The sequence below is a fragment of the Crocuta crocuta genome, unplaced genomic scaffold, assembly GCF_008692635.1.
Source record: "Crocuta crocuta isolate KB4526 unplaced genomic scaffold, BGI_CrCroc_1.0 scaffold77, whole genome shotgun sequence".
Taxonomy (NCBI): Eukaryota; Metazoa; Chordata; class Mammalia; order Carnivora; family Hyaenidae; genus Crocuta; species Crocuta crocuta.
In genome coordinates this window covers 4,167,836-4,190,400 of record NW_027532172.1, presented here as the reverse complement: position 1 = coordinate 4,190,400, position 22,565 = coordinate 4,167,836, and the positions used below count along the sequence as shown (strand labels likewise).

The 22,565-nt window shown below is 47.7% G+C and overlaps 2 protein-coding genes across 2 annotated transcripts in view; one reads left to right on the top strand and one right to left on the bottom strand.

Annotated features, from left to right (window-relative positions):
• Positions 1-3,824: 3,824 nt before the first annotated feature.
• Positions 3,825-6,897, bottom strand: CRIPTO (cripto, EGF-CFC family member). The gene is made up of 6 exons (XM_077777027.1): positions 6,851-6,897; positions 6,025-6,080; positions 5,802-5,939; positions 5,263-5,377; positions 5,068-5,177; positions 3,825-3,940 (listed from the first exon to the last, which is right to left on the bottom strand). The coding sequence occupies exons 1-6, from the start codon at positions 6,883-6,885 to the stop codon at positions 3,825-3,827; spliced, it is 570 nt and encodes a 189-aa protein (XP_077633153.1). The 5' UTR covers positions 6,886-6,897.
• Positions 6,898-21,305: 14,408 nt separating this feature from the next.
• The window catches only part of LRRC2 (leucine rich repeat containing 2), a 31,950-nt gene continuing 30,690 nt past the window's right edge, over positions 21,306-22,565 (top strand). The window contains exon 1 of the mRNA XM_077777257.1: positions 21,306-21,355. The gene's annotated coding sequence lies outside the window, so the exon portion shown is untranslated. The remainder of the gene's footprint in view (positions 21,356-22,565) is intronic.

Genomic DNA, 22,565 nt, shown 5'->3' with positions numbered 1-22,565 from the left:
AAGGCAGCTCCAAGCCCACACAGTGTGGTCTCATGTACCTGTGTTCTAACTGTTTGAAGACACCTGGAGGCACCCCCATCCCAAGAGGCTGTGTTCCTGCTGCCCCTTTTTATAGCCTAGTGAGGAAAGGGGTGAGAACAGGCACCCTTGCTGTGGGGGGTACGTGGGGGGGGGGTCGTCTCGCAGGAAAAGTGTGGAGTCGTCAGACTCCCTGAATTCTCCGTGCTCTTTTCTTCTTGTTTTGATTTTGGTTGTTTTAGGAATTTGTTGCAGGGAGAGAGGGATCCCTAGAGGAGGGTCCTGGCCAATAATCGGGACTAGCTCACGGTCCCCAATGAACATCTAAGCTGTGAGAAGAAGTAAGGAAATCACCCACCTATTGTTGAATGATTATTCACTGAATATCACCAGCAAAGTCCTGAGGTGACATGATATATACATGTTTCCAGAAAATAACATGAGATAGAAAGATAAATAATTATGGACCACTGGAGTTATAAGTAGGGAAGAGCTGGGGCACCTGGGTGGCTGGGTCGGTTAAGCATCTGACTTCGGCTCAGGTCATGAACTCACGGTGTGTGGGTTCAAGCCCCATGTCTGGCTCTGTGCTGACAGCTTAGAACTTGGAGCCTGCTTCGGATTCTGTGTCTCTGTCTCTCTGCTCCTCCCATGCTTGCTCTCTCTCTCTCTCTCTCTCTCTCAAAAAATAAATAAATAATAATTTTAAAAAGTAGGGAAGAGCCAATTATTTAGTTACTGAAGCAGCTAGACTGACCCAGTGTTGAGTGAGTGCATCTGGAGAAGGCGGTGGGGAGTGGGAAGGCAGGATTCCCTGGGGGATGAATCAGAAAAGAGTGTTGGCTCATGGCTGTGTCTTGTTAGAATTGCCTTCAAAGGGAACCACCTAGAACCAGGAGACGCTTCCTCCCCAGGACAGAACTCCTAACAGTTGGCTGCCGTCAGGGGTCCAAAGCCCAGGTGATTCACTGGGGCACGTCTTGGTCTTCCCTGCCCAACTAGATGGTCAATGGGCAAATACCGCAGCCACAGGTGAGAAGAGCATGAAGGTCAGGAACACAGACTTCAGGGCTCAGGGTCAAGTCCCTCCACCAGGTGGGTCCCATACAGCAGCAGCCATGCTAGCCCAGGGTAAGGGGATGTAGAACGGGCAGAGGAAGAAGCAGAGGGCTGCGTTACTCAGCTGTGTACCTGAGATTGGAGACTGCAGTCTATTCCACTAGTCCTTCTCTTTAAGTTCCCCCAGGACCAATCGGAATCCTGGAGGAAGTAGAATCAACAGCACAAGGGGCTGATTGTGACAGACGCCTGGATTCCCTCCTCCTCGGGCCCATGAATTCACTTATTCCCCCAGAGACTGGGCGCGTTGTCTGGAACTGCCCTCATCACGTGGGCACTTACCTTTGAAGAGCCCGTACAGCTTTTGAAGGTAGATTCTTGTTTTCATATCCTTGGGAGCACCATTTCCCAAAATGTATATCTGGTTCATGATTTTAGATGGTGTACGGGTGAATGTTAGGATTGATTATTACTGCTTTTGAATTTCAAGACTTGGGCAAATTATCCAGGACCTCACAATTCCCTCCAGGTGGAAGATGTGTGATATTCTTCAGACACTCCCGGCTACCCAAGAACAAAGGAAAGGGGATTAGGTGCTGGTCATGGTGATGTGGGAAACTGAGGCAAATGAAAAATGAAATTCCTTCCCAAATAATTCATTCTTAATGAAGGTGACATCCCTCCAGGAGCTCAGTTACCTCGATGATGACACTTTACTGGGGGCAAAAGAGAATCTTGGCTTCACATTATCCTGACCCCCCATGATCCTGTAAGTCTACTTTAACATATAAAAATTTCTTTGGAAACTTCCTTTATCTCGACTCCCCCAAGATATATGCTGGGAATCACACTCCAAGTGTATGACACCTGATGTACATCTGAAGGGTCTCATGACTGAGGTTTTATTAAATGGTAACAAATGGCATCTTCCTAACAACACCGGGCCCTCAAGGTCCTGGAAACCTTGCTTCCAAAATACCTTAGAGACTTACTCTACCCTAACCTCCTCCCAACTTGAAGATATATGATCAGTTACCTGTGACAACCCCAGTGCAGCTCTTCCTGCCCATGGGTCCTGTCCCCGTGCTTTAATAAAACCACCTTTTTGCAACAAAGCCATCTTCAAGAATACGTTTTTGGTCATTGGCTCCGGTCATTTTCCACCCTCACCGGAAACCTCCATCAGTGGGGATGGTTGCCCAGCAGTGTGAAAGTACTGAATGCCACTGAACTTTGCAGTTAGAAATGGTTGAGATGCTAAGTTTTATGTTATGTATATTTTTAAAAAATGAATTGCTATAAAAAATTATAATTGCATGATGTGGCTCAAATTGAGGTGGCCCCCAAGTTTGGAAGACACTGTCCCAGCGTCACCTGCATGAATTTCCATTTCTGGGCAAAAACGCTCCGGTAAACAAGCAGGTAGAAAGAGGAGAATTGACATTTGTCGAGAATTTCTGTACTAGTGCTGTTTTGGTTCACTTAATTCTAACACTGTGGTGTAGGGACCAGCCCAGGTGCAGCCGGGGACACTGGGTCCCTTGGCCAGTATGTGGCTAGACTACCTTTTCACACCAGGCAGCCCACCCCCACGCTGAGCTCTCTGGGGTGCCCTGCACTGCTTCCTGAAGATTCCATTTCATCTTCCAGCCATTGGATTCTGGAAAAAAAAAATCCCACCCCTTTGGGATTTTGTATCTCAAGGACATTAAGGTGGAGAAGCATGAGTTGGGGACCAAGCAGTACGTAAATAGTGGAAGCCAATGTCCTTCACAGCACAGCACACACACCAGAGCCAGAGACAACACTGGGTCTGAGCCTTTGGCTCAGGTTTGAGTGTGATGTAGTCACAGCATTCCCCACGAAAACAGATGCAGCACCCCCTCGCTGTGGACAACACAAAAGTGCGGAGGGAAAAAACCCACCACCACAAAGCACCTGTCAGCATCGCCTTAGAAATAAGCATATTTCACCTTTTGGTCCATAGATTTACCAGTTTTTACTGGGCATACTCACACACATGATATATTTTAAAAATGGGCCTTACAATACATAGTTTTACTACCTGGTTTACAACTAAATATATATATTGTGAACATTTTCTTTTTACAACAGTTAAAATACTTGCAAAGTATGGAGAAAACATAATTTATTATTTTTTTTTATGTTTATTTTTGAGAGGGAGAGACAGAGCGCAAGCAGGGGAGGGGTAGGGAGAGAGGGAGTCACAGAATCCAAAGCAGGCTCCAGGCTCTGAGCTGTCAACAGAGCCCGACGTGGGGCTTGAACTCACGAACTCTGAGATCATGACCTGAGCAGAGGTTGGAAGCTTAACCAACTGAGCCACCCAGGCGCCCCTAAAGATGAGTTCTTGATTGATTTTGATCAACTCTACTCCTCAGTTTAGCCTCGGTTTCCCGTTAAGAGTAGCCTTTAATAATCTGAAGATAGAATTCAATTATTTAAAGGAAAATAAGAAGAAACCTTTGGTAGAGAAATGTGTACCAAGAAACAGAACTTGGCTACAATGTAGGTATTGCTGGCTTTTTTTAAAGAAGTTTTTTTTTAAAGAGGAGAGGGAAGAGGAAAGTAGTTGGGACTTTATGAAAATGCTAGGGACCGTGATGAAAATCCATCCGCCATTTCAAGGCAACTAACAAATGATCATCTTTCAGTTAGGACATTAGAGTGACAGCCTTTACAGGTTATGGAACTTGCATGGCAAATATCGCATCCGCCAATGTCTGTTAACAGTAACTTTGTATAGCGAGACAGATGCCAGCTATCGAAAAAGTGACGCTTGAAGACAGTGTTAATTCTGGAGTCCTGGAAACCAGGAGGTACTCATCCATCACGTGGCCATCTGGAAGGTAAGGACACTTGGTCATTAAAGGAAATCCCTGCAGGAGTTGATCCTGCACACATGGCATATCTACACCGGCCAAAAGTCAGTTGGGACCACACATTTGACCAGTACAGTGTGCTCCTGGAACCGACAGCACCGATTACATGGAATTGAGACTCCCCTGAGAAACCATCTTTCACCACAAGTTGACACGAGTCTCCTATTAACTTGGTTTTTCCTGGACACGTGCTCTCACGCCTGGACACGTACCCCAGCCAGTGAAAATGGCCGGGATGCAGCAGAACTTGGTTAGGTGTTGATGATAAGGAGACAGCAAATTTTGAGGCCCAGGTTCCAGGAAGAAAATACGGTTTCCGCCCACCCACGCTCACCAAACGCCTATCCTGGGCCTGACATGCAGGATGTAAATGGAAAAGCCACACTCCCCATCTGGGTCAGGGGTCCCATCTTGTACTCAAGGGATGCCTTTGCCTTCATTTCATTTTTGGACTTGACCATTTGCAATTTCTAACATCTACACGGTCAGAATATGGGAGGCCTCTGAACTTGGGTGCACCTAGAAATCTGACTCAGGTCAGGGCTAGGAGAGAACCTTCTGGACTCTTGCTCTCCCCTGGGCCCCTGCCTTTCTTGTTACTGTTGTCCTCAAATCAATACAAATCAGCAAGACAAGGTCAAGACCATTCACCAGGAGATCCACGTGGGGGCCTTTGAGGATCCTGAGGTTCCCAAAGAGGGAGGTCGAGCCTCAGGTGAAATTCAAGGGCATGAACTAGACTTAGGTGGGCACTAACTGAGTTGTCGGTGGGTCTCCCTGCCCACAGGAAAAGGACACGGAGGGCATCTCTTGGTGTTTAAGAGGTCGGGGCAAGGAAGCCCACATACTATAAAATGTCAAATGGGCTTGAAATAACTGTCCACCTTGAAAGCTACATTTCTGAGGCAGTAAATATAAATAGAAAGGACGCACACGTGCCCACCCCATCTAGGGTCCTTGATGCTTTCACAAGCAGCACTTGGGCTGCTAGGATCTAGCAAGCCGTGAGGAAAGAGGAGAGACCCCGTTAACCAGGTGGCCACAGGCAGCTAACTTGAAATGGCAAAAGAGGGGACTATCCGCTCACCGCACCCCGGGAGAAAGGTCTGAGGAAAGCAGTGAAGCCGGCCGCGCCAGCACTTGCACATGGAACATCGCTTGGGCAGCCAGGTGCCGTGGGGCACAGACTCACAGTTCCTGAAAAGGAACAGATAAGGTGACGCATATGGGCTTTCACCCTCCCCCTTTTCTCCCCCCCCTCCCCCATAAATGGCTTGCTTACTCTTTGCGTGAATCATGCTCACAGTTCCGGCCATAGAAGGAGGGGGGGCAGGCACAGAAGGACCCCAGCATGCAGGTTCCCCCGTTCAGACAGCAGGTTTTGTTTAGCTCCTTACCTGGAACGTAAGAAGAGGCGGCTGAGAGGGGAACTGAAAAGCTGAGGTCCCGGAAAAGCAAAGGTTATTAATACAGGGCTAACAGCTTGGTGTCCCCAGTGCTTGGAGATGTCTAAGCATGTGACCCTTACAAAATAGGACTCTGCTTTTTTGGATGTTGCTTTGCTATTTGCACCTCTGAGCAAGCAAAGCTTTTCTTTGTGCTCAGGCCAGGGGTGGTTCCCAGAGAATCAGGGGGGAAACCGAGTCCCAGGGAGGTGAAGTACACGCTGCGGGTCTGCCCTCCAGAGCGAAGACCAGCCCAACCACCCGCCCGGCTTCAGAATCAGGTGGCCCCTCAGGAGACAGAACGTCAGAAAGATAGAAAGCGTGGAGGACCAGGACGGCGACAGCACACTGTAGGCCTAAGGCAGGTGGGTCTTACTGTCCTGGATTCCAAAGGACGACACCAACTGCAAAGATCGATGGCGAACTGCAGGCTCCTCCTGGGACCGGATGCCGTCATCTCTTAAGGCGGGGTCTCCCTGAGAGGGACGTGCAAGTTCATGGGGGTGGCCCAACCCTGAAGGACAAAATCAACTTGGTGGGGTCAGTATTGCAGGCCACGTGAAAATTGCTACTGATCAAAATAACAAACAGTCCCTCACCGGCAGCGACGAATTTCAGTTCAAATGCTTTGGAAATGGCCACGATCAAAATCACACTGGGAGGAGGAAATCAAACATCCGTTAGCGAAACAAAGAAAATCAAATTCGTCGCGTTAACACCTGGGCTTTCTCAACACTAGGAGATCACAACACAGATCACTAGGGAGAAACTGTAGAGTGCCACCTTTGTTCCTCTTTCCTTTCTTGTTAAATGGCTAATTCATGAAGCAGCATCAAGAATGATTGAGAATAAAAGCTGCCTAAAAGGCATTTCTTTCCAATATGTATTATGACTTCTTAGGCTCTGTCCTCATCAATACATAATCTTAAGTAGGCGAAAGTCTCTTGGTTTCGATTTCACAAACACGCCGTAACATTCTGTGTAATTGATGAATCACATCTCACAAGCCATTTCATTTAAACCAGTCACTTAGAAGACTTGAAGCTTAAAACAAATTCCCCCACCCCCACCCCCATCATTCTTCAGGGTTCTGCAAATATTGAATCTGTCTGTGCCTTTCACCTTCTCAGAAGCCGAGTTTTCATGTGGTTGTGATACTGATCTTTTCTCACACAAGAGAGGGAAGCCCTAGTCACTTCATAGACGGCGCCATTACCCCAACTGAAAATGCTCAAAGCCAACAACAATGCTGGATGGAACTCTTAAGTGTGAAGTTCCAGGTCTCTCGGGAAAAACAGCATCACGGCTGGCGGCTCTTTTAAGGTTTGCGCAGGATGAAGTCAAACGACCCAGAGGCGTAGACCATTATTTCTGAAGCTGGCAAGCTCTAGGGATCAAAAGTTCACATTCAAGATGGGTTCATACCTGCACGAGAAGCGATCCATCTTTCTGCGGTCCATAGCTCCTAACACGTTAGGGGAGCAATGTTAGCATGGCTTTAATTCACAGTCATTGCTAACACCTAAGGGAAAACATTGATTTCTTGAAGTGAAAATGGGAGTTTAGAAAGAAGGGTACCCCGGCTGAGAAGGACGCTTTGCCCAGAAGTTCTTAGGAGAAGCAGGAGCCAGGATGTCCGGGGAGACTGGGGGCTCATCGCCGAGCTCAGTCCTGAGGAATGCTTTGACCTAAGCCGGGGACCAGCCTTGCTGGGGACTCTCCTTCCTCAACAACAACGCAGGGCGCCAGGGAGGGCCCTCAGGTGGGCGCGGAGGCGGAGACCCAAGCCCGTTACCATGGTAACCTCCCCGGGGCTGAGGTGGGAGGCGGCGAAGCCCCGGGACAAAGAGAGATAGAAAAGGCAGGTATCTGGTAAGCTGGTTAACTAGCTCATGTCTCTACGATTAGTTGCCGTTTAAAAATATCAGATTTACTCTTAAAAAAAAAAAAAGAGCAAATCAATTTTCTGTCCAGTGGGTGATTCCAGATTGGAGGAGTGGTGGAAAGTAATTGCTTGGGTCAGGAACCCTAAACACCTCGGACGGGTCTCTCAAGGAGCTTGACACTTAATTGTCAAATTTCACCTGAAACTTGCTTTCATCTTTGTTTTTCCCCCAAAAAGGTGTGTTGAGCCCAGTGCTTTGCCCTGGCCATACTCAGGTGGCCGAGTTGGGTGTGTCTCCACCTGCGAGAGCAGCAAGGCTAGGAAGCCCTCAGAAGGGGAAGTTCAGGGTTGCCAGGGGTCCCTGGGGGTTCCTGACCTCCTGAGGGTGAGTGTAAATTCCAGGCGGCTCGAATGGTAGGTGGAGTTTCCGCCCGACTCCCCATGACACTGGAGATAACCCCCACCCCGATTCCGTGTCCCGTGTCACCCCACCAGCCGTTACTTGGTGGTTCCTTGGAGCCCCAGACGCTGCAGCTGGAGAGGCGCACCCCAGAGCCGGAGTCCCCACCTAACATCTCTGTGCCCCAGATGACGTCATTCGTTACTAAATACAACCAAAGTCGTGGGCAGTTTCTAAATATCCTTTAATTCTAATTTCTAAAGGAAAAGTCTGCCGTTCGCCTAACATTGTGAGCACAGAGGTGTGAGGTTTTCCGTGCTTCTGTTTTCACCCTTCTCTGTCCACTGTGGCAGGAGTGGGCTGCGTCGGGCCATCGCAGCATCAGGGTCCCCGGCGCACGCAGGCCGTGGGCGCAGGTGCTGAGAGGCACCCTTATTTGCTTCCACACCTGCAACTTGGGGGAATTAAATTTAACATAATTTTTTACGGGGCGGGACGACCCCATCAGAGCAAGGGTTGGGTGCAGCCCATTCACTCGACTGGCTATTCATCTCCCACTGAGCTTCAAGCTCAACGTGTGGCCTTTTGACTTGTTAAGTGCTTCAGGTGACAGGCTGAGTTTCGCTGAGGACGGGGGACTCTCTTTGGAACTCTGGGAGCTGGATGTGGGGGAGGACAGCAATTAGGAGAATGCGAATCGCCCGCCCCAGAAACTGCAAGGAAGCAAAGAAAATGCAAAGAAAGTACGGACAGGAGCGTCTCCTGTTACCACGCTTCGCTTCATGGCGCTTTGCAGACGTTGCCTCTTTTTTTTTTTTTTTTTTTTTTTTTTAACAAATTGAAGGTTCGCGGTAACCCTGCATCGGCCAGCGGTTCGCCCCACTCCCCTCCACCTTTCCCCCTCTCCTTGGGCCTCCCTGTTCCCTGAGACACAACAATCTTGACATCAGGACAGCTGCTAATAAGCCTACAGCGGCCTCTCCGTGTTCAAGGGAAGGGAAGAGTCCCGTGTCTTTCCCTTCAAATCAAAAGCTTAGCGAGGAAGGCGCGTCCAAAGCCGAGACAGGCTGAGAGCTAAGCCCTTTTGCCCAACAGTTAACCAAGGTGTGAATGCGAAGGGAAAAAGGGAAAGTTCTTGAAGGAGAATGAAAAGGGCTCCTCCAGTGGACACACGAATGGTAAGAAAGCCAAACAGCCTCATCGCTGGGAGGGAGAAAGCTTTTCCAGCCAGGAGAGTCCTAGCCCTAGAATGGGCTGGCTAAAGGGTGGGCGCTTCCAAACCATTTTCCAAGGAGGTTGCATCAATCTGCACTCCCCCTCCCCCTGCTTGGTTCCCTTCCCCACGTATCCTTTGTCCTCGCCAACTGGCTCCAGAAAACATCTTAATTTTTACCAATTCTGTGTGTGAAAATAGTATCTCATTGTTTGCATTTACGTCGTCTCCCAGGTTTATTGGATGTTGTGTTTCCCTGTGAGCTGCCAGGTAGTTCTTAGAATGAACTTGAACTGGCTTCTTTCTTGCCATTTGCTCTGGGAAGCCCTTTCCTGATGACAGTCCTCCCTTCCCTGGCTTCCGGTTAGCCCAGAGCCCCCGAGGCGCACCCCCCACCCCCCCTGCTGCTGGAGTTGACCTCGTCTTATTGACACTGTATTGTGAGCTGCTTCTTTTCAGGTCTTTCGCCCACCCTTCCCCCAATGCCTTATCCCCCAGACCAGGGGGTCCAGAAAGAAGCCTGGTCAGCCCAGCATCACAGCTTCCACGGCCTCTTGCACAGCAGGACCTGGGCTGCCTTCCATCTGGCTAATCCTACTCCACCTGCCCATCCCTGGCTGACGGAAACACGTCTCAGCCATTGCTTTGGAAAGGGGGGTGGGGCGAGGCCAAGGTCTTTGAGAGGCTCTGCAGGGAGACAGCTTTCTTCCCCTATCTGGAGCCAGGAAGTACAACAAAGAATGCCCCCTCCCCCAAACAGTGAAGGGAAGGAAAAAGAAATTCCAAATGCTCCACACCTTGCTGATTCCGGGCAACTTATTCGGGGACAGCTCACCGCATATAAGACAAGATAATCTTGATGCACTTACTGGACGTCTGATTTAGACTTTTAGATATGGTTACAACTAAGAATCCTTTCCCACCAAAACTGTTCTCCTTCTAATCAAATTCAACAAACATTTACTGACTGGCTACTGTGTGCTGAGCACGGTGGGGGAGACAGAGATCTCTTGCTTCCGAATCACTGGCTCCTTCCATCATAAGACAAGCCCGGAAATCTATGCCAAGTACCATTTTAGTTTACCAAGAAATAAAAGTGCTGATGGAGAGGGAGAAGTCACTTCCTGAAACCCCACTGGCCGAGTCACGGCTCCAGCCAAGTGGTGGGGGTCACAAGACCTGGATAATCTCATTTAAAAGTGCTTCCTAAGTGGATTTTGTATTTGATTACATCCGAGCATTCTTCACAGCTCTGAATGGTTTTGAAATGAATTAAAAGCAGGCAGAAGCCCAAGGCCTGAATGCAAATCCCAAATCGTATCAGAAATGGATTAAAGTGAGGTTTCCTATATGCAGCGACCCTAGGCACTTTGTGTGTGCAGCTCTGGAAACGGTTGAGCCAGGCTGGACTTCTGACCTGCAGTGATTGTGATCGAAGATCAGTTGGAGTTGCGTTAACCCAGAAGGTTTGTGAGAATTTGTTACACAGCAATACAGAATGAGTGCAAACACTTTCAAACTTTTTTTTTATTGAAGTATATCATGCACTCATAAACAGGTACTAAAAATAAGGGTTATAGGTTAATAAATGGTTCCAAAGTGCCACATAACTACTACCCAGGTCAAGAATAAGAATATTACTTGGGGCGCCTGGGTGGCTCAGTCAGTTAAGCGTCTGACTTCGGCTCAGGTCATGATCTCACGGTTCATGGGTTCGAGACCCGTGTCAGGCTCTGTGCTGACAGCTCAGAGCTTAGAGCTCTGCTTTGGATTCTGTGTCTCCTTCTCTCTGCCCCTCCCCTGCTGGCTCTCTGTCTCTCTCTCTCAAAAATAAATAAACATTAAAAAAAAAAGAAAAGAATATTACTAAAAGCCCAGAGATCTACTTCCCAATTCCCGAAAGCCGACTACATTTCTCATTTCTAATCCCAGGCTTGGTTTCTCCAAGATTTGGGGCTTCATGTCATCATAAGTGAGTGTGCATGTCTGCTTCACCCTGCTCAGCGTCATGCTGGTGACAGCCATCCATGCTGTGTGTCGAACTTCGCTTGTATTCATTCCTGTATAATATCCTTGCACTGACTCTACACAAAGACTCAACACTGCTTATTGAAAAGATCATTCTCACATTATCACTTTACAATGCCATTTTCTTTTTTTGACAGAGAAAGACAGAGCATGAATGGGAGAGGGGTATAAAGAGAGAAAGACACACGAATCAGAAGCAGGTTCCAGGCTCTGAGCTGTCAGCACAGAGCTGGATGCGGGGCTTGAACCCATGAGCCGTGAGATTGTGACCTGAGCTGAAGTTGGACACTTAACCGGCTGAGCCGCCCAGGCACCCCTCTAGAATGCCATTTTCACCAGGAATCATTTGTTCACATGGGGCTCCTGGGTGGCTCAGTCTGTTAAGTGTCCAACTTGGGCTCAAGTCACCATCTCATGGTTTGTGAGTTTGAGCCCTGCATCCGGCTCTGTGCTGACCGCTCAGAGCCTGGAGCCTGCTTCGGATTCTGTGTCTCCCTCTCTCTCTGCCCCTCCCTAACTTGCGTTCTGTCTCTTTCTCTCTCAAAAATAATAAATAAAACATTTAAAAAAAAGGAATCATTTGTTCACATGTTGTAAGTTTTTTTTAAAATGTTTTATTCTGTTGCCTTATTCTGTTTGGTTAGTCTCTTTGTCTTTTTGTAGAATACACACACACACACACACACAATATATATATTATTCAGCAATAACTAGACAATCCAAAATAATCTGGAGATAAACTATGGGACTTGATAAGTGTTCTGAGCATAACTGAGTTGTCCCAAAACCTCTATGATGAAGTACTAGCTCGTACTACCTCAGAAATAACTGTTGGAAATAGGGCCTTTGATGAGGTAGTTAAGGTAAAATGATTTCACACAAATGGGCCCTAAGCCAGTATGGCTGGTGTCCTCATAAGAAGAGAAGATTAGGGCAGAGGTGTGTGCACGCACAGAGAGAGGACCATGTGAGAAACCAGGGAGAGGATGCCCGGCTGCAAGGCAAGAAGAGAAGCCTCAGAAGAAACCAGACCTGCTGACGCCTTGATCTTGGACCTCGAGCCTCCAGAACTGTGAGAAAAGACATATGTGTTGTTTAAGCCGCTCGGTCTGCGGTATTTGCTATGGCAGCCTTAGCCAGCTTACATAATAAGTACATTTCACAAGGGTATTGGATACAAGGTCAACAATGAGGAGTCTGCCACCTGGAACAAGGCCCCCACTCAACCATGCGGATGGCTTGACCTTGAAGTTCCGGCTTCCAGAGCTGTGAGAAATAGATTTCTGCTGTGTACACGCCACCCTGTCTACAGTGGCTTATCACAGTAGCCTGAACAGATGGAGACAGTATGTGAGTAGACGCGCTGACGGTAAATCTGACGGTGTGAGGTCACAAGGAGACTTAATCAGAAAGACAGCACAGGATACCACGTGGACTGGCTGGTCCAGAACTGGATCCTTCGGGCCAGAGCAAGGCTACGGTGAATTCAAGATTTTAATAATAGAAAAAAAGGCATTTTTTCCCCATCTCAATTTCTGAATATGTATTTACCTTTTTCTTTATCCACTCATGAAAATCACCAGATGTCAAGTCCATTGTCTTATTCAGTCGCTAGGTAAGCCATTCAGGTGTTCCTGAGCGGATTTCCCTCGAGAGCTCTATACAGGCTCAGGTGTAGTTTGACCAAGATTTGCCGTTGACGTGGACCTTGTTTGTGAAGGAATATTTGTAGATATTCTTTGTGTCTGTGTTCAAGGTCGCCCTGTGCCAGACTGATGCCAACACCCAAGGCCATACTTCTTGGAGTTTCTCAATAAATATGTTTAATGCATGTGGAAGGAGGAAGGTGAGTGTGTTCCCCCGGGTACATTTAACCTGCTTTGAAGAGGTTACTAAACTCCAGTTTCGTTATTCTGCATCATCCTCATGAAATTGGCATATGAACACCTACCCCACAGAGATGCCCGACTACAGGCTTCTTCCGTTTTATAAGCTGTCTTATATCTTATCTTTATAAGGTAAAACACCAACTATCCGGCCACCTGCGTGGCTCAGCTGGTTAAGCATCTGACTCATGATTTCGGCTCAGGTCATGATCTCATAGTCAAGAGACTGAGCCCCATGTTGGGCTCAGGCTCCCATGTGGAGCCTGCTTGGGATTCTCTCTCTCCCTTTCTCTCTGCCCCTCCCCTCCAAATAAAATAATTAAACATTAAGAATAAAGATAAGTACCTACTAGAGTAGAGTGGTGGCATAAATAGGCATTTGACAAATGACACGGCTTTTCTATCTCTCTCTCTCTCCCTCTCGATCAATGTTCCCACATTCATCCTTCACTCCGACCACGTGGCAAGTAACGAGCGAGGTGTGATAACTCTCAAGATTTAAACAAATGACAGTTCCTCTCCTCAGGCCCTCACAGTCAAGAGGAAATGGACATGTAATGAAGTGAGTTTCATCAGTGTAGGGGTCCGTGCTGCTGGCGCTGCAGTGGGAGGAAGAAGTGAGGGGCCACTCTTCTAGCGGGGGTGGCAGAGTCGGAGAGTGCAACAGGTGCTTGCGGAGCGAAGGCACAAAAGCGTGACTGGGCCTGGCTGAAGGAGGAAACAGGAAGGGGTGAGGTGGAGCTGGAGAAGTGTGATGGGGGCTGGTGACGGTGAGGTTAGTGGCAGGCTGAGGCCAGCAGGGGGCAGGGCGTCCTAGAGACTAGACACCATGAATTTTGCCTTTTGACCTAGCACTATGAACGCTCAAGCAGGAGAGCCACCTGAGCAGACCTGGGCATGTGAGGGAGGCCCCTTTGGCATCGGAGGGAGTGGTGGTGGACATAGTGCTGGTAACAGAAGCTCTCGCAGGTGAGTACTGCAATAGAGCTGCTGGGAAACGCAGAGACCTTGAGTGATGCTCGGCTGTGCGCCTGGACAAGTGGACAGACATGGCCGAGGGAGAGAAGGTGGAATTGGCAGGGTCTGCGGGAATTCAGTGGGTTGGGGGAGGGAGTGGTCACGCGTTTTGAGGGCGATGTGCAGTTTCGAGTTCCCTAAGCGCTTAAGAAAAAGATTCCAGGTGCCTGAGTAGCTCAGTCAGTTAACTGAGTTGCATCCGACTTTTGATTTCGGCTCAGGTTGTGATCTCATGGTTTGTGAGTTCGAGCCCACATCGGGCTTCATGCTCACAGTGCAGAGCCTGCTTGGGCTTCCCTCTCTCTTTCTCTCTCTCTTTGCCCTTCCCCTGCTCTCTCTCTCAAAAATAAATAAAGTTTAAAGAACAAATAAAAAAGAGATTCAGGTATTAAATAAGCACAGTATTCTGGACACCGTACAGTGTATGAGAAAGGTTGCTGTCACTGTGTCACGGGCCTGAGTCCAGGGCCTGTGTTCACCTGAGAGCAAGGAATCCTTGGGCCTCATCGCCTGGTCAGTGACATGATCGGAGTAGTGTCTCCCTGCCAGTGTCGTGGTCGGTGTCACGGCTGGTGTCGTGGCCAGCATGGGACCAGATAACCAAACCCTGCATGTTGTTTCTGCCACGTTAAGGACAGTAGTACATTTTAGCTCCTGTTTTGTTTCTGGTATTTTCCAAGGTTAGATATGTGATAAAGCACCTAGAACTGTGCCTGGCATATAGTAGGCACCCCAAAAGTGTGAGCTATTACTGCATGTGTGTTTTATTGTTTTGTTTTGACTTTGTGTGTGTGGGTTTCCTTTTAATCTTACAATGATGTACCAACATTATAAAACAATGAAGAAGCTGAACAAAAATAGCCACATCTGCAGTTGTCACAGCGCACACGGAGTTTCCAATGGGAATTTGAAGACTGGCATTCTTGATAATTACAGATTGGCTGAGTGCAAACCACCAAAGCAGCCCCGGGTTTCCTGAGAGCCGATGCATCGGCGAAGTTCTCCTCCAGGGGGCGCTGGTCAGCAACACGGACTGCTGCCCGCGGACCACAGGGATGTGTGTGTTCTCTTCCAAGGTACAGATGACACTACTCCCTACGACGGACCTGGCCGGACAGATCTGAGTTCTCTTGCAGTTGAATAATTGTATTTGCGAAGAGGTTTGGCCTCCTCCCAGAGAAACACTAACTCCATGAACGTCTCCGAGAGGACGCCACACGTGGATCCTGGGTTCTCAGCGCTCTCTGTGGCCCATCTTGGTGGTGAGGGGAGCAGCCGTCAGGGCGGCCCTGTGGGGTCACCCATTCTGAGGGGAGTGCAGCCCAATGGAAATGCCATGCAGCCTCACGCGTGATTTCAAGCTTTGTGGCTAGCCACCTTAGGAAAGTGCCGAAAACCAGGTAAAACAAACTTTCATGGGGCGCCCCGGGGGTGGGGGGCTCAGTTGGTTGAGCATCCAACTCTTGATTTCAGCTCAAGCCATGCTCTCACGTTTTGTGAGCTGGAGCCCCGCGGTCAGCGCAGAGCCTGCTTGGGATTCTCTCTCTCCCCCTCTCTCTGCCCCTTTCCCACTCGTTTTCTCTCTCTCTCTCTGTCTTTCAAAATAATTAACTTTCATGATATATTCTAATTTAACCCAATTTATCCCAGAGAGTATCATTTGATCACGTAGTGAATATAAGTTGCTATAACATGAGAGCCAGGGCAGCCCTCCTCAGCCCGGGGTGCTGTGCTTGAGGCTTTTAGGGCCAGGGCACTTGAAGTGGCAACTCAGGTGCCCTCACCATGCACCCCTACATCAGTGGGAGGCATGTAGTAATGGTCGCTGATGTAGAATGAGACCGTTTATACCATTTTGGGGGTTTTTCATCCTTCTATCATTATGTCACGAAAAGGGAACGACAGGCTGGTGACACCAGGGATTTACTTGGAAGAAGGCTTTGTGGTACGTGTGACTCAGTGTTCCCACAGAATGGCAGTGAGGAGAGCGCTGGGTCCCCGGGGACGCCTGGGTGGGCTTGTGTGTGGAACCCCTTCAGATGCGAGGCAGATGCGTAGGCCTCCCCGCGGAGACCCTGAGGCTGCGGTCTGTGGACTTGGTGAGAGCCTCCCAGGCCCGCGGGGTGCTGGGGGGGCGGACTGCACAAGCAAGCGCTGGGCTCTGAGGAAGCAGCTGCGGTGGATAATATTAAGACTGCGTAAGCAGGGCCCCTGGGTGGCTCAGTTGGTTAAGTGTCCGACTTCGGCTCAGGCCACGATCACACAATTCGTGGGTTCGAGCCTCGCGTCGGGCTCTGTGCTGACAGCTCAGAGCCTGGAGCCTGCTTCAGATTCTGTGTCTGCCTCTCTCTCTGCCCCTTCCCCGCCATGCTCTGTCTCTCTCTGTCTCAAAAATAAATAAAAAAAATTAAAAAAAAAAGACCATGAGGAGTTGGGGACTTAGTGGGACACTGGGGGGTGAAGATCACAGGGCACAGTCCTACGTGCTGCCCCCGAGAAGCTCAGAAACCAGAAGTTCTTTGTGGACATAGCCGAGCGGTACAGCCATCTGCACACAGTGAGTTTAATACAATAATAACCATTCCTCGTATTAACATAAGTGCATTTTCTATTTTAAAATACTTCCTGATTCATATCGCTGCCTGTGAATCAGAAGCTCTGTGGAACATGCTGGAAAATGGACCTCTGGACCTCACCCCAGACATACTGAGTCAGAACCTCCCAGGGGGGGAGGGGTCTACCCAGGCCAAGCCCACAAGCAGCCAGTCCTGGGGACCATTGCCCCAGACTGCGCTAATTCCAGGTCCTTAGGGCCCCTTGTGGTGTGGTCCCCCCAGACCAGGGGCTTCGGCATGACCTGCGGCTTATTAGAGAGACAGATTCTCGGCTCCTCTCTGGCCACCTGCATCAGGCTCTGCGTTTCGGTAAGACCCTAGGTGGTTTGGGCAGAGGGTTGCCAGACAAAATACAGGACACCCAGTCATATTTGAATTTCAGAGAAACCACACATAATTTTTAAGTATGACTCATGCAATATTAGAAACATACTTATATTAAAAAATGACTTGTGGTTTGTCCAAAATTCAAATGTAGCTTGAAAGTATTTTTATTTGCTAAATTCCTCAGTTCTAGTTGGGTGCACATTATAGACTGAGGAGCCTGGGCTGAATAGCGGCCTGCTTCTTGAACACTGGCAGAAAGGAAGCCCATTGGGGGTGCCTGAGCGCCTGACTGCGACTTGGGTCATGATCTTGCAGTTCTTGAGTTCGAGCCCCACATCAGGCTCCATGCTGACAGCTCAGAGCTGGTGCCTGCTTTGGATTCTGTGTCTCCCTCTCTCTGCCCCTCCCCTGCTCACACTCTGTCTCTCTTTCTCTCTTTCTCAAAAATAAGTTAAAAAAAATTTTTTAAAAATAAAGGAAGCCCATTGTATTTGAATGTATTGGGGAGGACAATATTTTTCCACTTAAATATGATTGAGCTTTTGAATATGTAGTCGTCTTCTAAATTGAAAAAGTATTTAATAGTGTTTAAACTGAAACTACCTTTTCGATTTATATTCTTTGGTTCAGAATATCATAAACAAACAACAAGAATATCATAAACAAAACAAAAACCAAATGAAACAATTACTAAATAGGTAACTTACATCATTTATCAAAAGAGAAAGATACTGTACAACTTCTAAGTAATAAACACATCCAACACTTGATTGGTATGATTGAATATTGTCACAAAGATTTGGGGTCCCCAGGTAACTTAGTCGGTTGAGCATCTGACTTTGGCTCAGGTCATGATTTCATGGTTCGTGGGTTCCAGCCCTGAACTGGGTTCTCTGCTGTCATCCCAGAACTTGCTTTGGATCCTTTGTCTTCTCTCTCTCTGCCCTTCCCCTGCTCATGCACACTCTCTCTTTCAAAAATAAATAAAACATTAAAAAAGTAAATTGTCACAAAGATTTATCTGTTTCTCATCAACTTAAATTTAAATGATATACAATTTAAAATGATAATTTATTGGGGTGCCTGGGTGGCTCAGTCAGTTAAGTGTCCGACTTTGGCTCAGGTCATGATCTGACAGTTCCTAGATTTGAACCTCATGTTAGACTATGCTGCTAGCTCAGAGCCTGAAGCCTGTTTGGGATTCTGTGTCTCCCTTTCTCTGTCCCTCCCTACTCACACTCTTTCTCTCAAAAAATAAACATTAAACATTTTTAATGATAATTTATTAAAATTGTTTTTACTTAGTAAAATAAAAAAAACTTGAAAAAATTTTAATTCCAATATAGGTGACATGCAGTATTATATTAATTTCAGATGTACAATATAGCGATTCAACAATTCTATACATCATTACTCAATGCTCATCATAAGTGTACTCTTTTTAAAAAAATTTTTAAAATGTTTATTTATTTTGAGAGAGAGAGAGAGAGAATGAGCTGGGTAGGGGCAGAGAGAGAGGGAGACACACAATCCTAAGCAGGCTCCAGGCTAAGCTCTCAGCAAAGAGCCCGATGCAGGGCTTGAACTCACTAACCATGAGATCACCACCAGAGCCAAATTCAGATGCTTAACCGACTGAGCCACCCGGAGCGTCCCATAAGTGTACTCTTAATCCCCGGTCACCTGTTTCCCCCATCCCTCCACGTGCCTCCCCTCTGGTCACCATCTGTGTGTTCTCTATAGTTAAGAGTCTATTTCTTTCTTTTTTTTTNATTTTAATTTACATCCAAGTTAGTTAGCATATAGTGCAATAATGATTTCAGGAGTAGATTCCAGGGGTAAGAATCCATCTCATGGTTTCTCTCTCTCTCTCTCTCTTTCCTTTTGCTCATTTGTTTTGTTTCTTAAATTCCACACGAGTGCAATGATATGGTATTTGTCTTTCTCTGACTGACTGATTTCTCTTAGCCTGATACCCTCTAGCTCCTTCCCTGTCATTGCAAATGGCAAGATTTCATTCTTTTATTAATGACTGAATAATATTCCATTATACACACACACACACACACACACACACACATATATACACACACACACACACACACACACCACTGCTTCTTTATCCATTTACCCATGGATACTTGGGCTCCTTCCATAATTTGTCTATTGTAAGTAATGCTGCTATGAACATAAGGGGTGCAAGTATCCATTTCAATTAGCGTTTCTGTATTTTTTTGGTAAATATCCAGTAGTGTGATTACTGGGCCATAGGGTAGTTCTATTTTTAATGCTTTGAGGAAACTTCACACTGTTTTCCAGAGCGGTGGCACCAGTGCACAAAGGTTCCCCTTTCTCTGCATCTTCACCAACATTTGTTGTTTTCTGTGTTTTTGATTTTAGCCATTAAGACAGGTGTGGGGTGGTACCTCATTGTAGTTTTGGTTTGTATTTCCCTGATGATCAGTGATGTTGAGCATCTTTTCATGTGTCTGTTGGCCATCTAGTTGTCTTCTTTGGAAAAGTGTCTGTTCATGTCTTCTGCCCATTTGTATTGGATTATTTGGTTTTCAGGGGTGTTGAGTATCAGTTCTTTATATATTTTGAATACTGACCCATTATTGGATATGTCATTTGCAAATATCTTCTCCCATTTCATAGGTTGTCTTTTAGTTTTTTATCGTTTCCTTTATGGTGCAGAAGCTTTTCACTTTGATGAGATCCCAGTAGTTTATTTTTGCTTTTGTTTCCCTTGCCTCCCTTGTTTCCCTTCCCTTCCCTTTCTAGAAAAATGTTGCTATGGCTGATGTCAGAGAAATCACTGCCTGTGCTCTCTTCTAGGATTTTTATGGTTTCAGGTCTCACACGTACGTCTTTAACCCATTTTGGGTTTGTTTTGGTGTATGGTGTAAGAAAGCAGTTCAGTTTCGTTCTTCCACATGCTGCTGTCCAGTTTTCCCAACACGACTTGTTGAAGACACTGTCTTTTGCTCATTGCATAGTCTTTCCTGCTTTGTCGAAAATTAATTGACCATATGACTGTGGGCTTATATCTGGTCTTTCTATTCTGTTCCATTGATCTATGTGTCTGCTTTTGTGCCAGTACCCTACTGTTTTGATGAGTACAGCTTTGTACTATAACTTGAAGTCGGGAATTGTGATGCCTCCAGCTCTGCTTTTCTTTTTCAAGATTGCTTTGGCTATTTGGGGTCTTTCGTAGTTCCATACAAATTTTAAGATTGTTTGTTCTTGTTTTGTGAAAAATACTCTTGGTATTTTAATAGGGATTACATTAATAAAAGGATAATTAAAAATTTTTAATGTTTATTTTTGAGAGAGACAGAGCATGAGCATGGGAGGGACAGAGAGAGGCGGAGACACAGAATCTGAGGCAGATTCCAGGTTCTGAGCTGTCAGCACAGAGCCCTATGTGGGGCTCAAACTCACCATGAGATCATGACCTGAGCTGAAGTTGGATGCTCGACCGACTGAGCCACCCAGGCACCCCAATAAAATGATAATTATAAATGCCAACAAATAGAAAATGTTCCACACAGAAAATAGTCCTTTCAAAACGTAACTATTTTGTAATTAGAGTTATCATGTCTATATTAGGCAAAAGGTGTTTTGCTATTTAGGATGAAGGTGTATGAGGAGCCTGTGGCCATGAAGTGGGGGTTATATGGACCTCTTGGAACAGGCAGGGGTGGGGGCTGGGCAGGGGATATGGGGTGGGAGACGGAGTGAGGTGTGAGCAATTCCTGATTAATTGATCGTCAGATTGTCACAATGTTGGATCCCAGGAAAGCATCTTTGCCCAATTAGTAAGATCACTGAAGAGAACCCAACTTCACATATGTTTCAGAAAACTTATTTATTTTGAGAGAGAGAGAGAGAGAACAGGAGCAGGGCAGGGGCAGAGAGAAGGAATCCCAAGCAGGCTCCACACCATCAGCACAGAGCCCCATGCGGGGCTTGAACTCACAAATCTTGAGATCATGACCTTAGCCGAAACCAAGACTCAGGCACTTAACCGACTGAGCCGTGGAGGTGCCCCTGTTTTAGGAAATTTAAAAGAAAAAAAGGGGAAATCCAGATCTCTGAGATCTGTGGCTTCAAACATTGAAAGCAGGACATTCCCTGGGTCCTATGACTTTCTGATCCCGCCTTGTGCTCGGTTCTTAGCTGGGAGTGCTGAGAACACGGAGCCCTCTCCCTGCTCCTCTGGCGTGTTTGGCTTGACGCACTTCAGGATTCCCGGCATGAAAACGGCTGTGCCGTAATCCTGGGTCACAGGGCTGGAATTGGCCAGCTTGTCGTTTGCTCCGGGCCAGGCCCTCCCCTCTGAACTGTGTTTTGTCTCATGCCGGGCTGAGTCACATAGAATAGATAGATAGTTTATCAGCACATGTCCTACAGATCATATTATCAACTGACAAATTTAGCCCGTTAGCGCACAGGGCCGGAGGCAGCAGTGCGCGTGGCCGCCGTGGGTGTCAACAAAGTCTACAGCCCGGATTCCACCGGGCAGGCAGCGGGCAGGGGCCGCGGTGCACTCGCGGGTAGGTGGCCGTCGTGGGGGTGGGGACGTGTGGGGAAGTGGGAACGAGGGGGCTTGTGCACCTGTGGGCGGGAGGCTGGAGGGCAGTGCCTCCTTGTTTATGCCTTTCCCACTGTGACTTGCACGGCAGGACCCTGGTAAACATCCCCAGTGGAACATAAGGGGCGGATTACGCATTTCTCTGCATTTTAGGGCAAGAAATGGAACTGAGTGGAGAAGAAGAAGAGAATGTGGCAGAGGTGTGTGGTGCCCGGGCAAGCCTGCTGCTCTGGCAAGGGGGTCCCCAAGATTCCTGCTTCTGGTTAGTGAGTTTTTCCCAGGAAACTCCCCTGGTGCCCGAGGCTGAGCTCAAAACGTTCTGGTCCAAAGTACTGTCTGGGGGAGATAAATCAACTTTGTTTGTGTCTTCGGTGCCCTGAAAGGGATGATTGACATCCGGGGCGGGGTGGAGACTCTTTCTTCCTGGGGATTGTCTCCCCCCTCCCCAGAGAGAGAGAGTGAGGGTGATAAAGTGATCGGAGACCCAGAGGAGAACCATCTGTGAGCCACTCAGCTGTGCTGGCTGCTCTTCTCCACCAAATCCTCTCCGGAAACTCAGGGGCTGGGGCCGATCTCCCAGGAAACCTCCGTGAACATGCGCGGGCACGAGAATCCACAGGTGCTCATGGACCCCTTGTTTGTACCTTACATTCATAGGTGATGATGTCCGTCTTCAACTCTTCTCTTGTTTTCCTTTAAGTAACTGACATTTCTGGAGCTTTACCAGGTGCCAGGTCTGAAGCACTTGACACAAATTATCACCCGCGATCCAGTCGCCAGTCCTGTGAGCGGGTGCCCTTGTCACACCCGTGTTCAGATAAGTACAGCAGGGCGCAGAGAGGGCAGGTGACTGTCTCAGGGACGTGCAGCCATAAATGGAAGAGGCGGGACTCCAGCCCCCGCAGGCTGACTCTGTCCTATTTCTGTCCTCTGCGTCCTATTTTCTGGTTTAGCAAATTAGCATAAAAACAATGGGTGCTCCCTGGGAAGCTCTGACCCTGTGACATAAAATGTCATTTAATTCAGAATTTGGCCGAAATATTGTGACTATACTGACCTCGCTTGAGCATTTAGCCCTTAATAACCCTACTGTTTCCATCCGAAAACTCTGGGTTCCAGTTTGGGGGTCCACGCAGCAGTCTTAGGTGAGGCTAGAATGGATTTGTGGGACA

What these genes read in the sequence shown, in the direction of transcription:
- CRIPTO (XM_077777027.1), bottom strand. Translation starts at nt 6,885, where the DNA reads ATGGACCGCAGAAAGATGGATCGCTTCTCGTGCAG. An exon ending in ACTGAAATTCGTCGCTGCCG is followed by an intron (nt 5,940 to 6,024) that starts GTGAGGGACTGT and finishes TTTGTCCTTCAG; the next exon opens with GGTTGGGCCACCCCCATGAA. An exon ending in GACCTTTCTCCCGGGGTGCG is followed by an intron (nt 3,941 to 5,067) that starts GTGAGCGGATAG and finishes CTTACCTTCCAG; the next exon opens with ATGGCCACGTGATGGATGAG.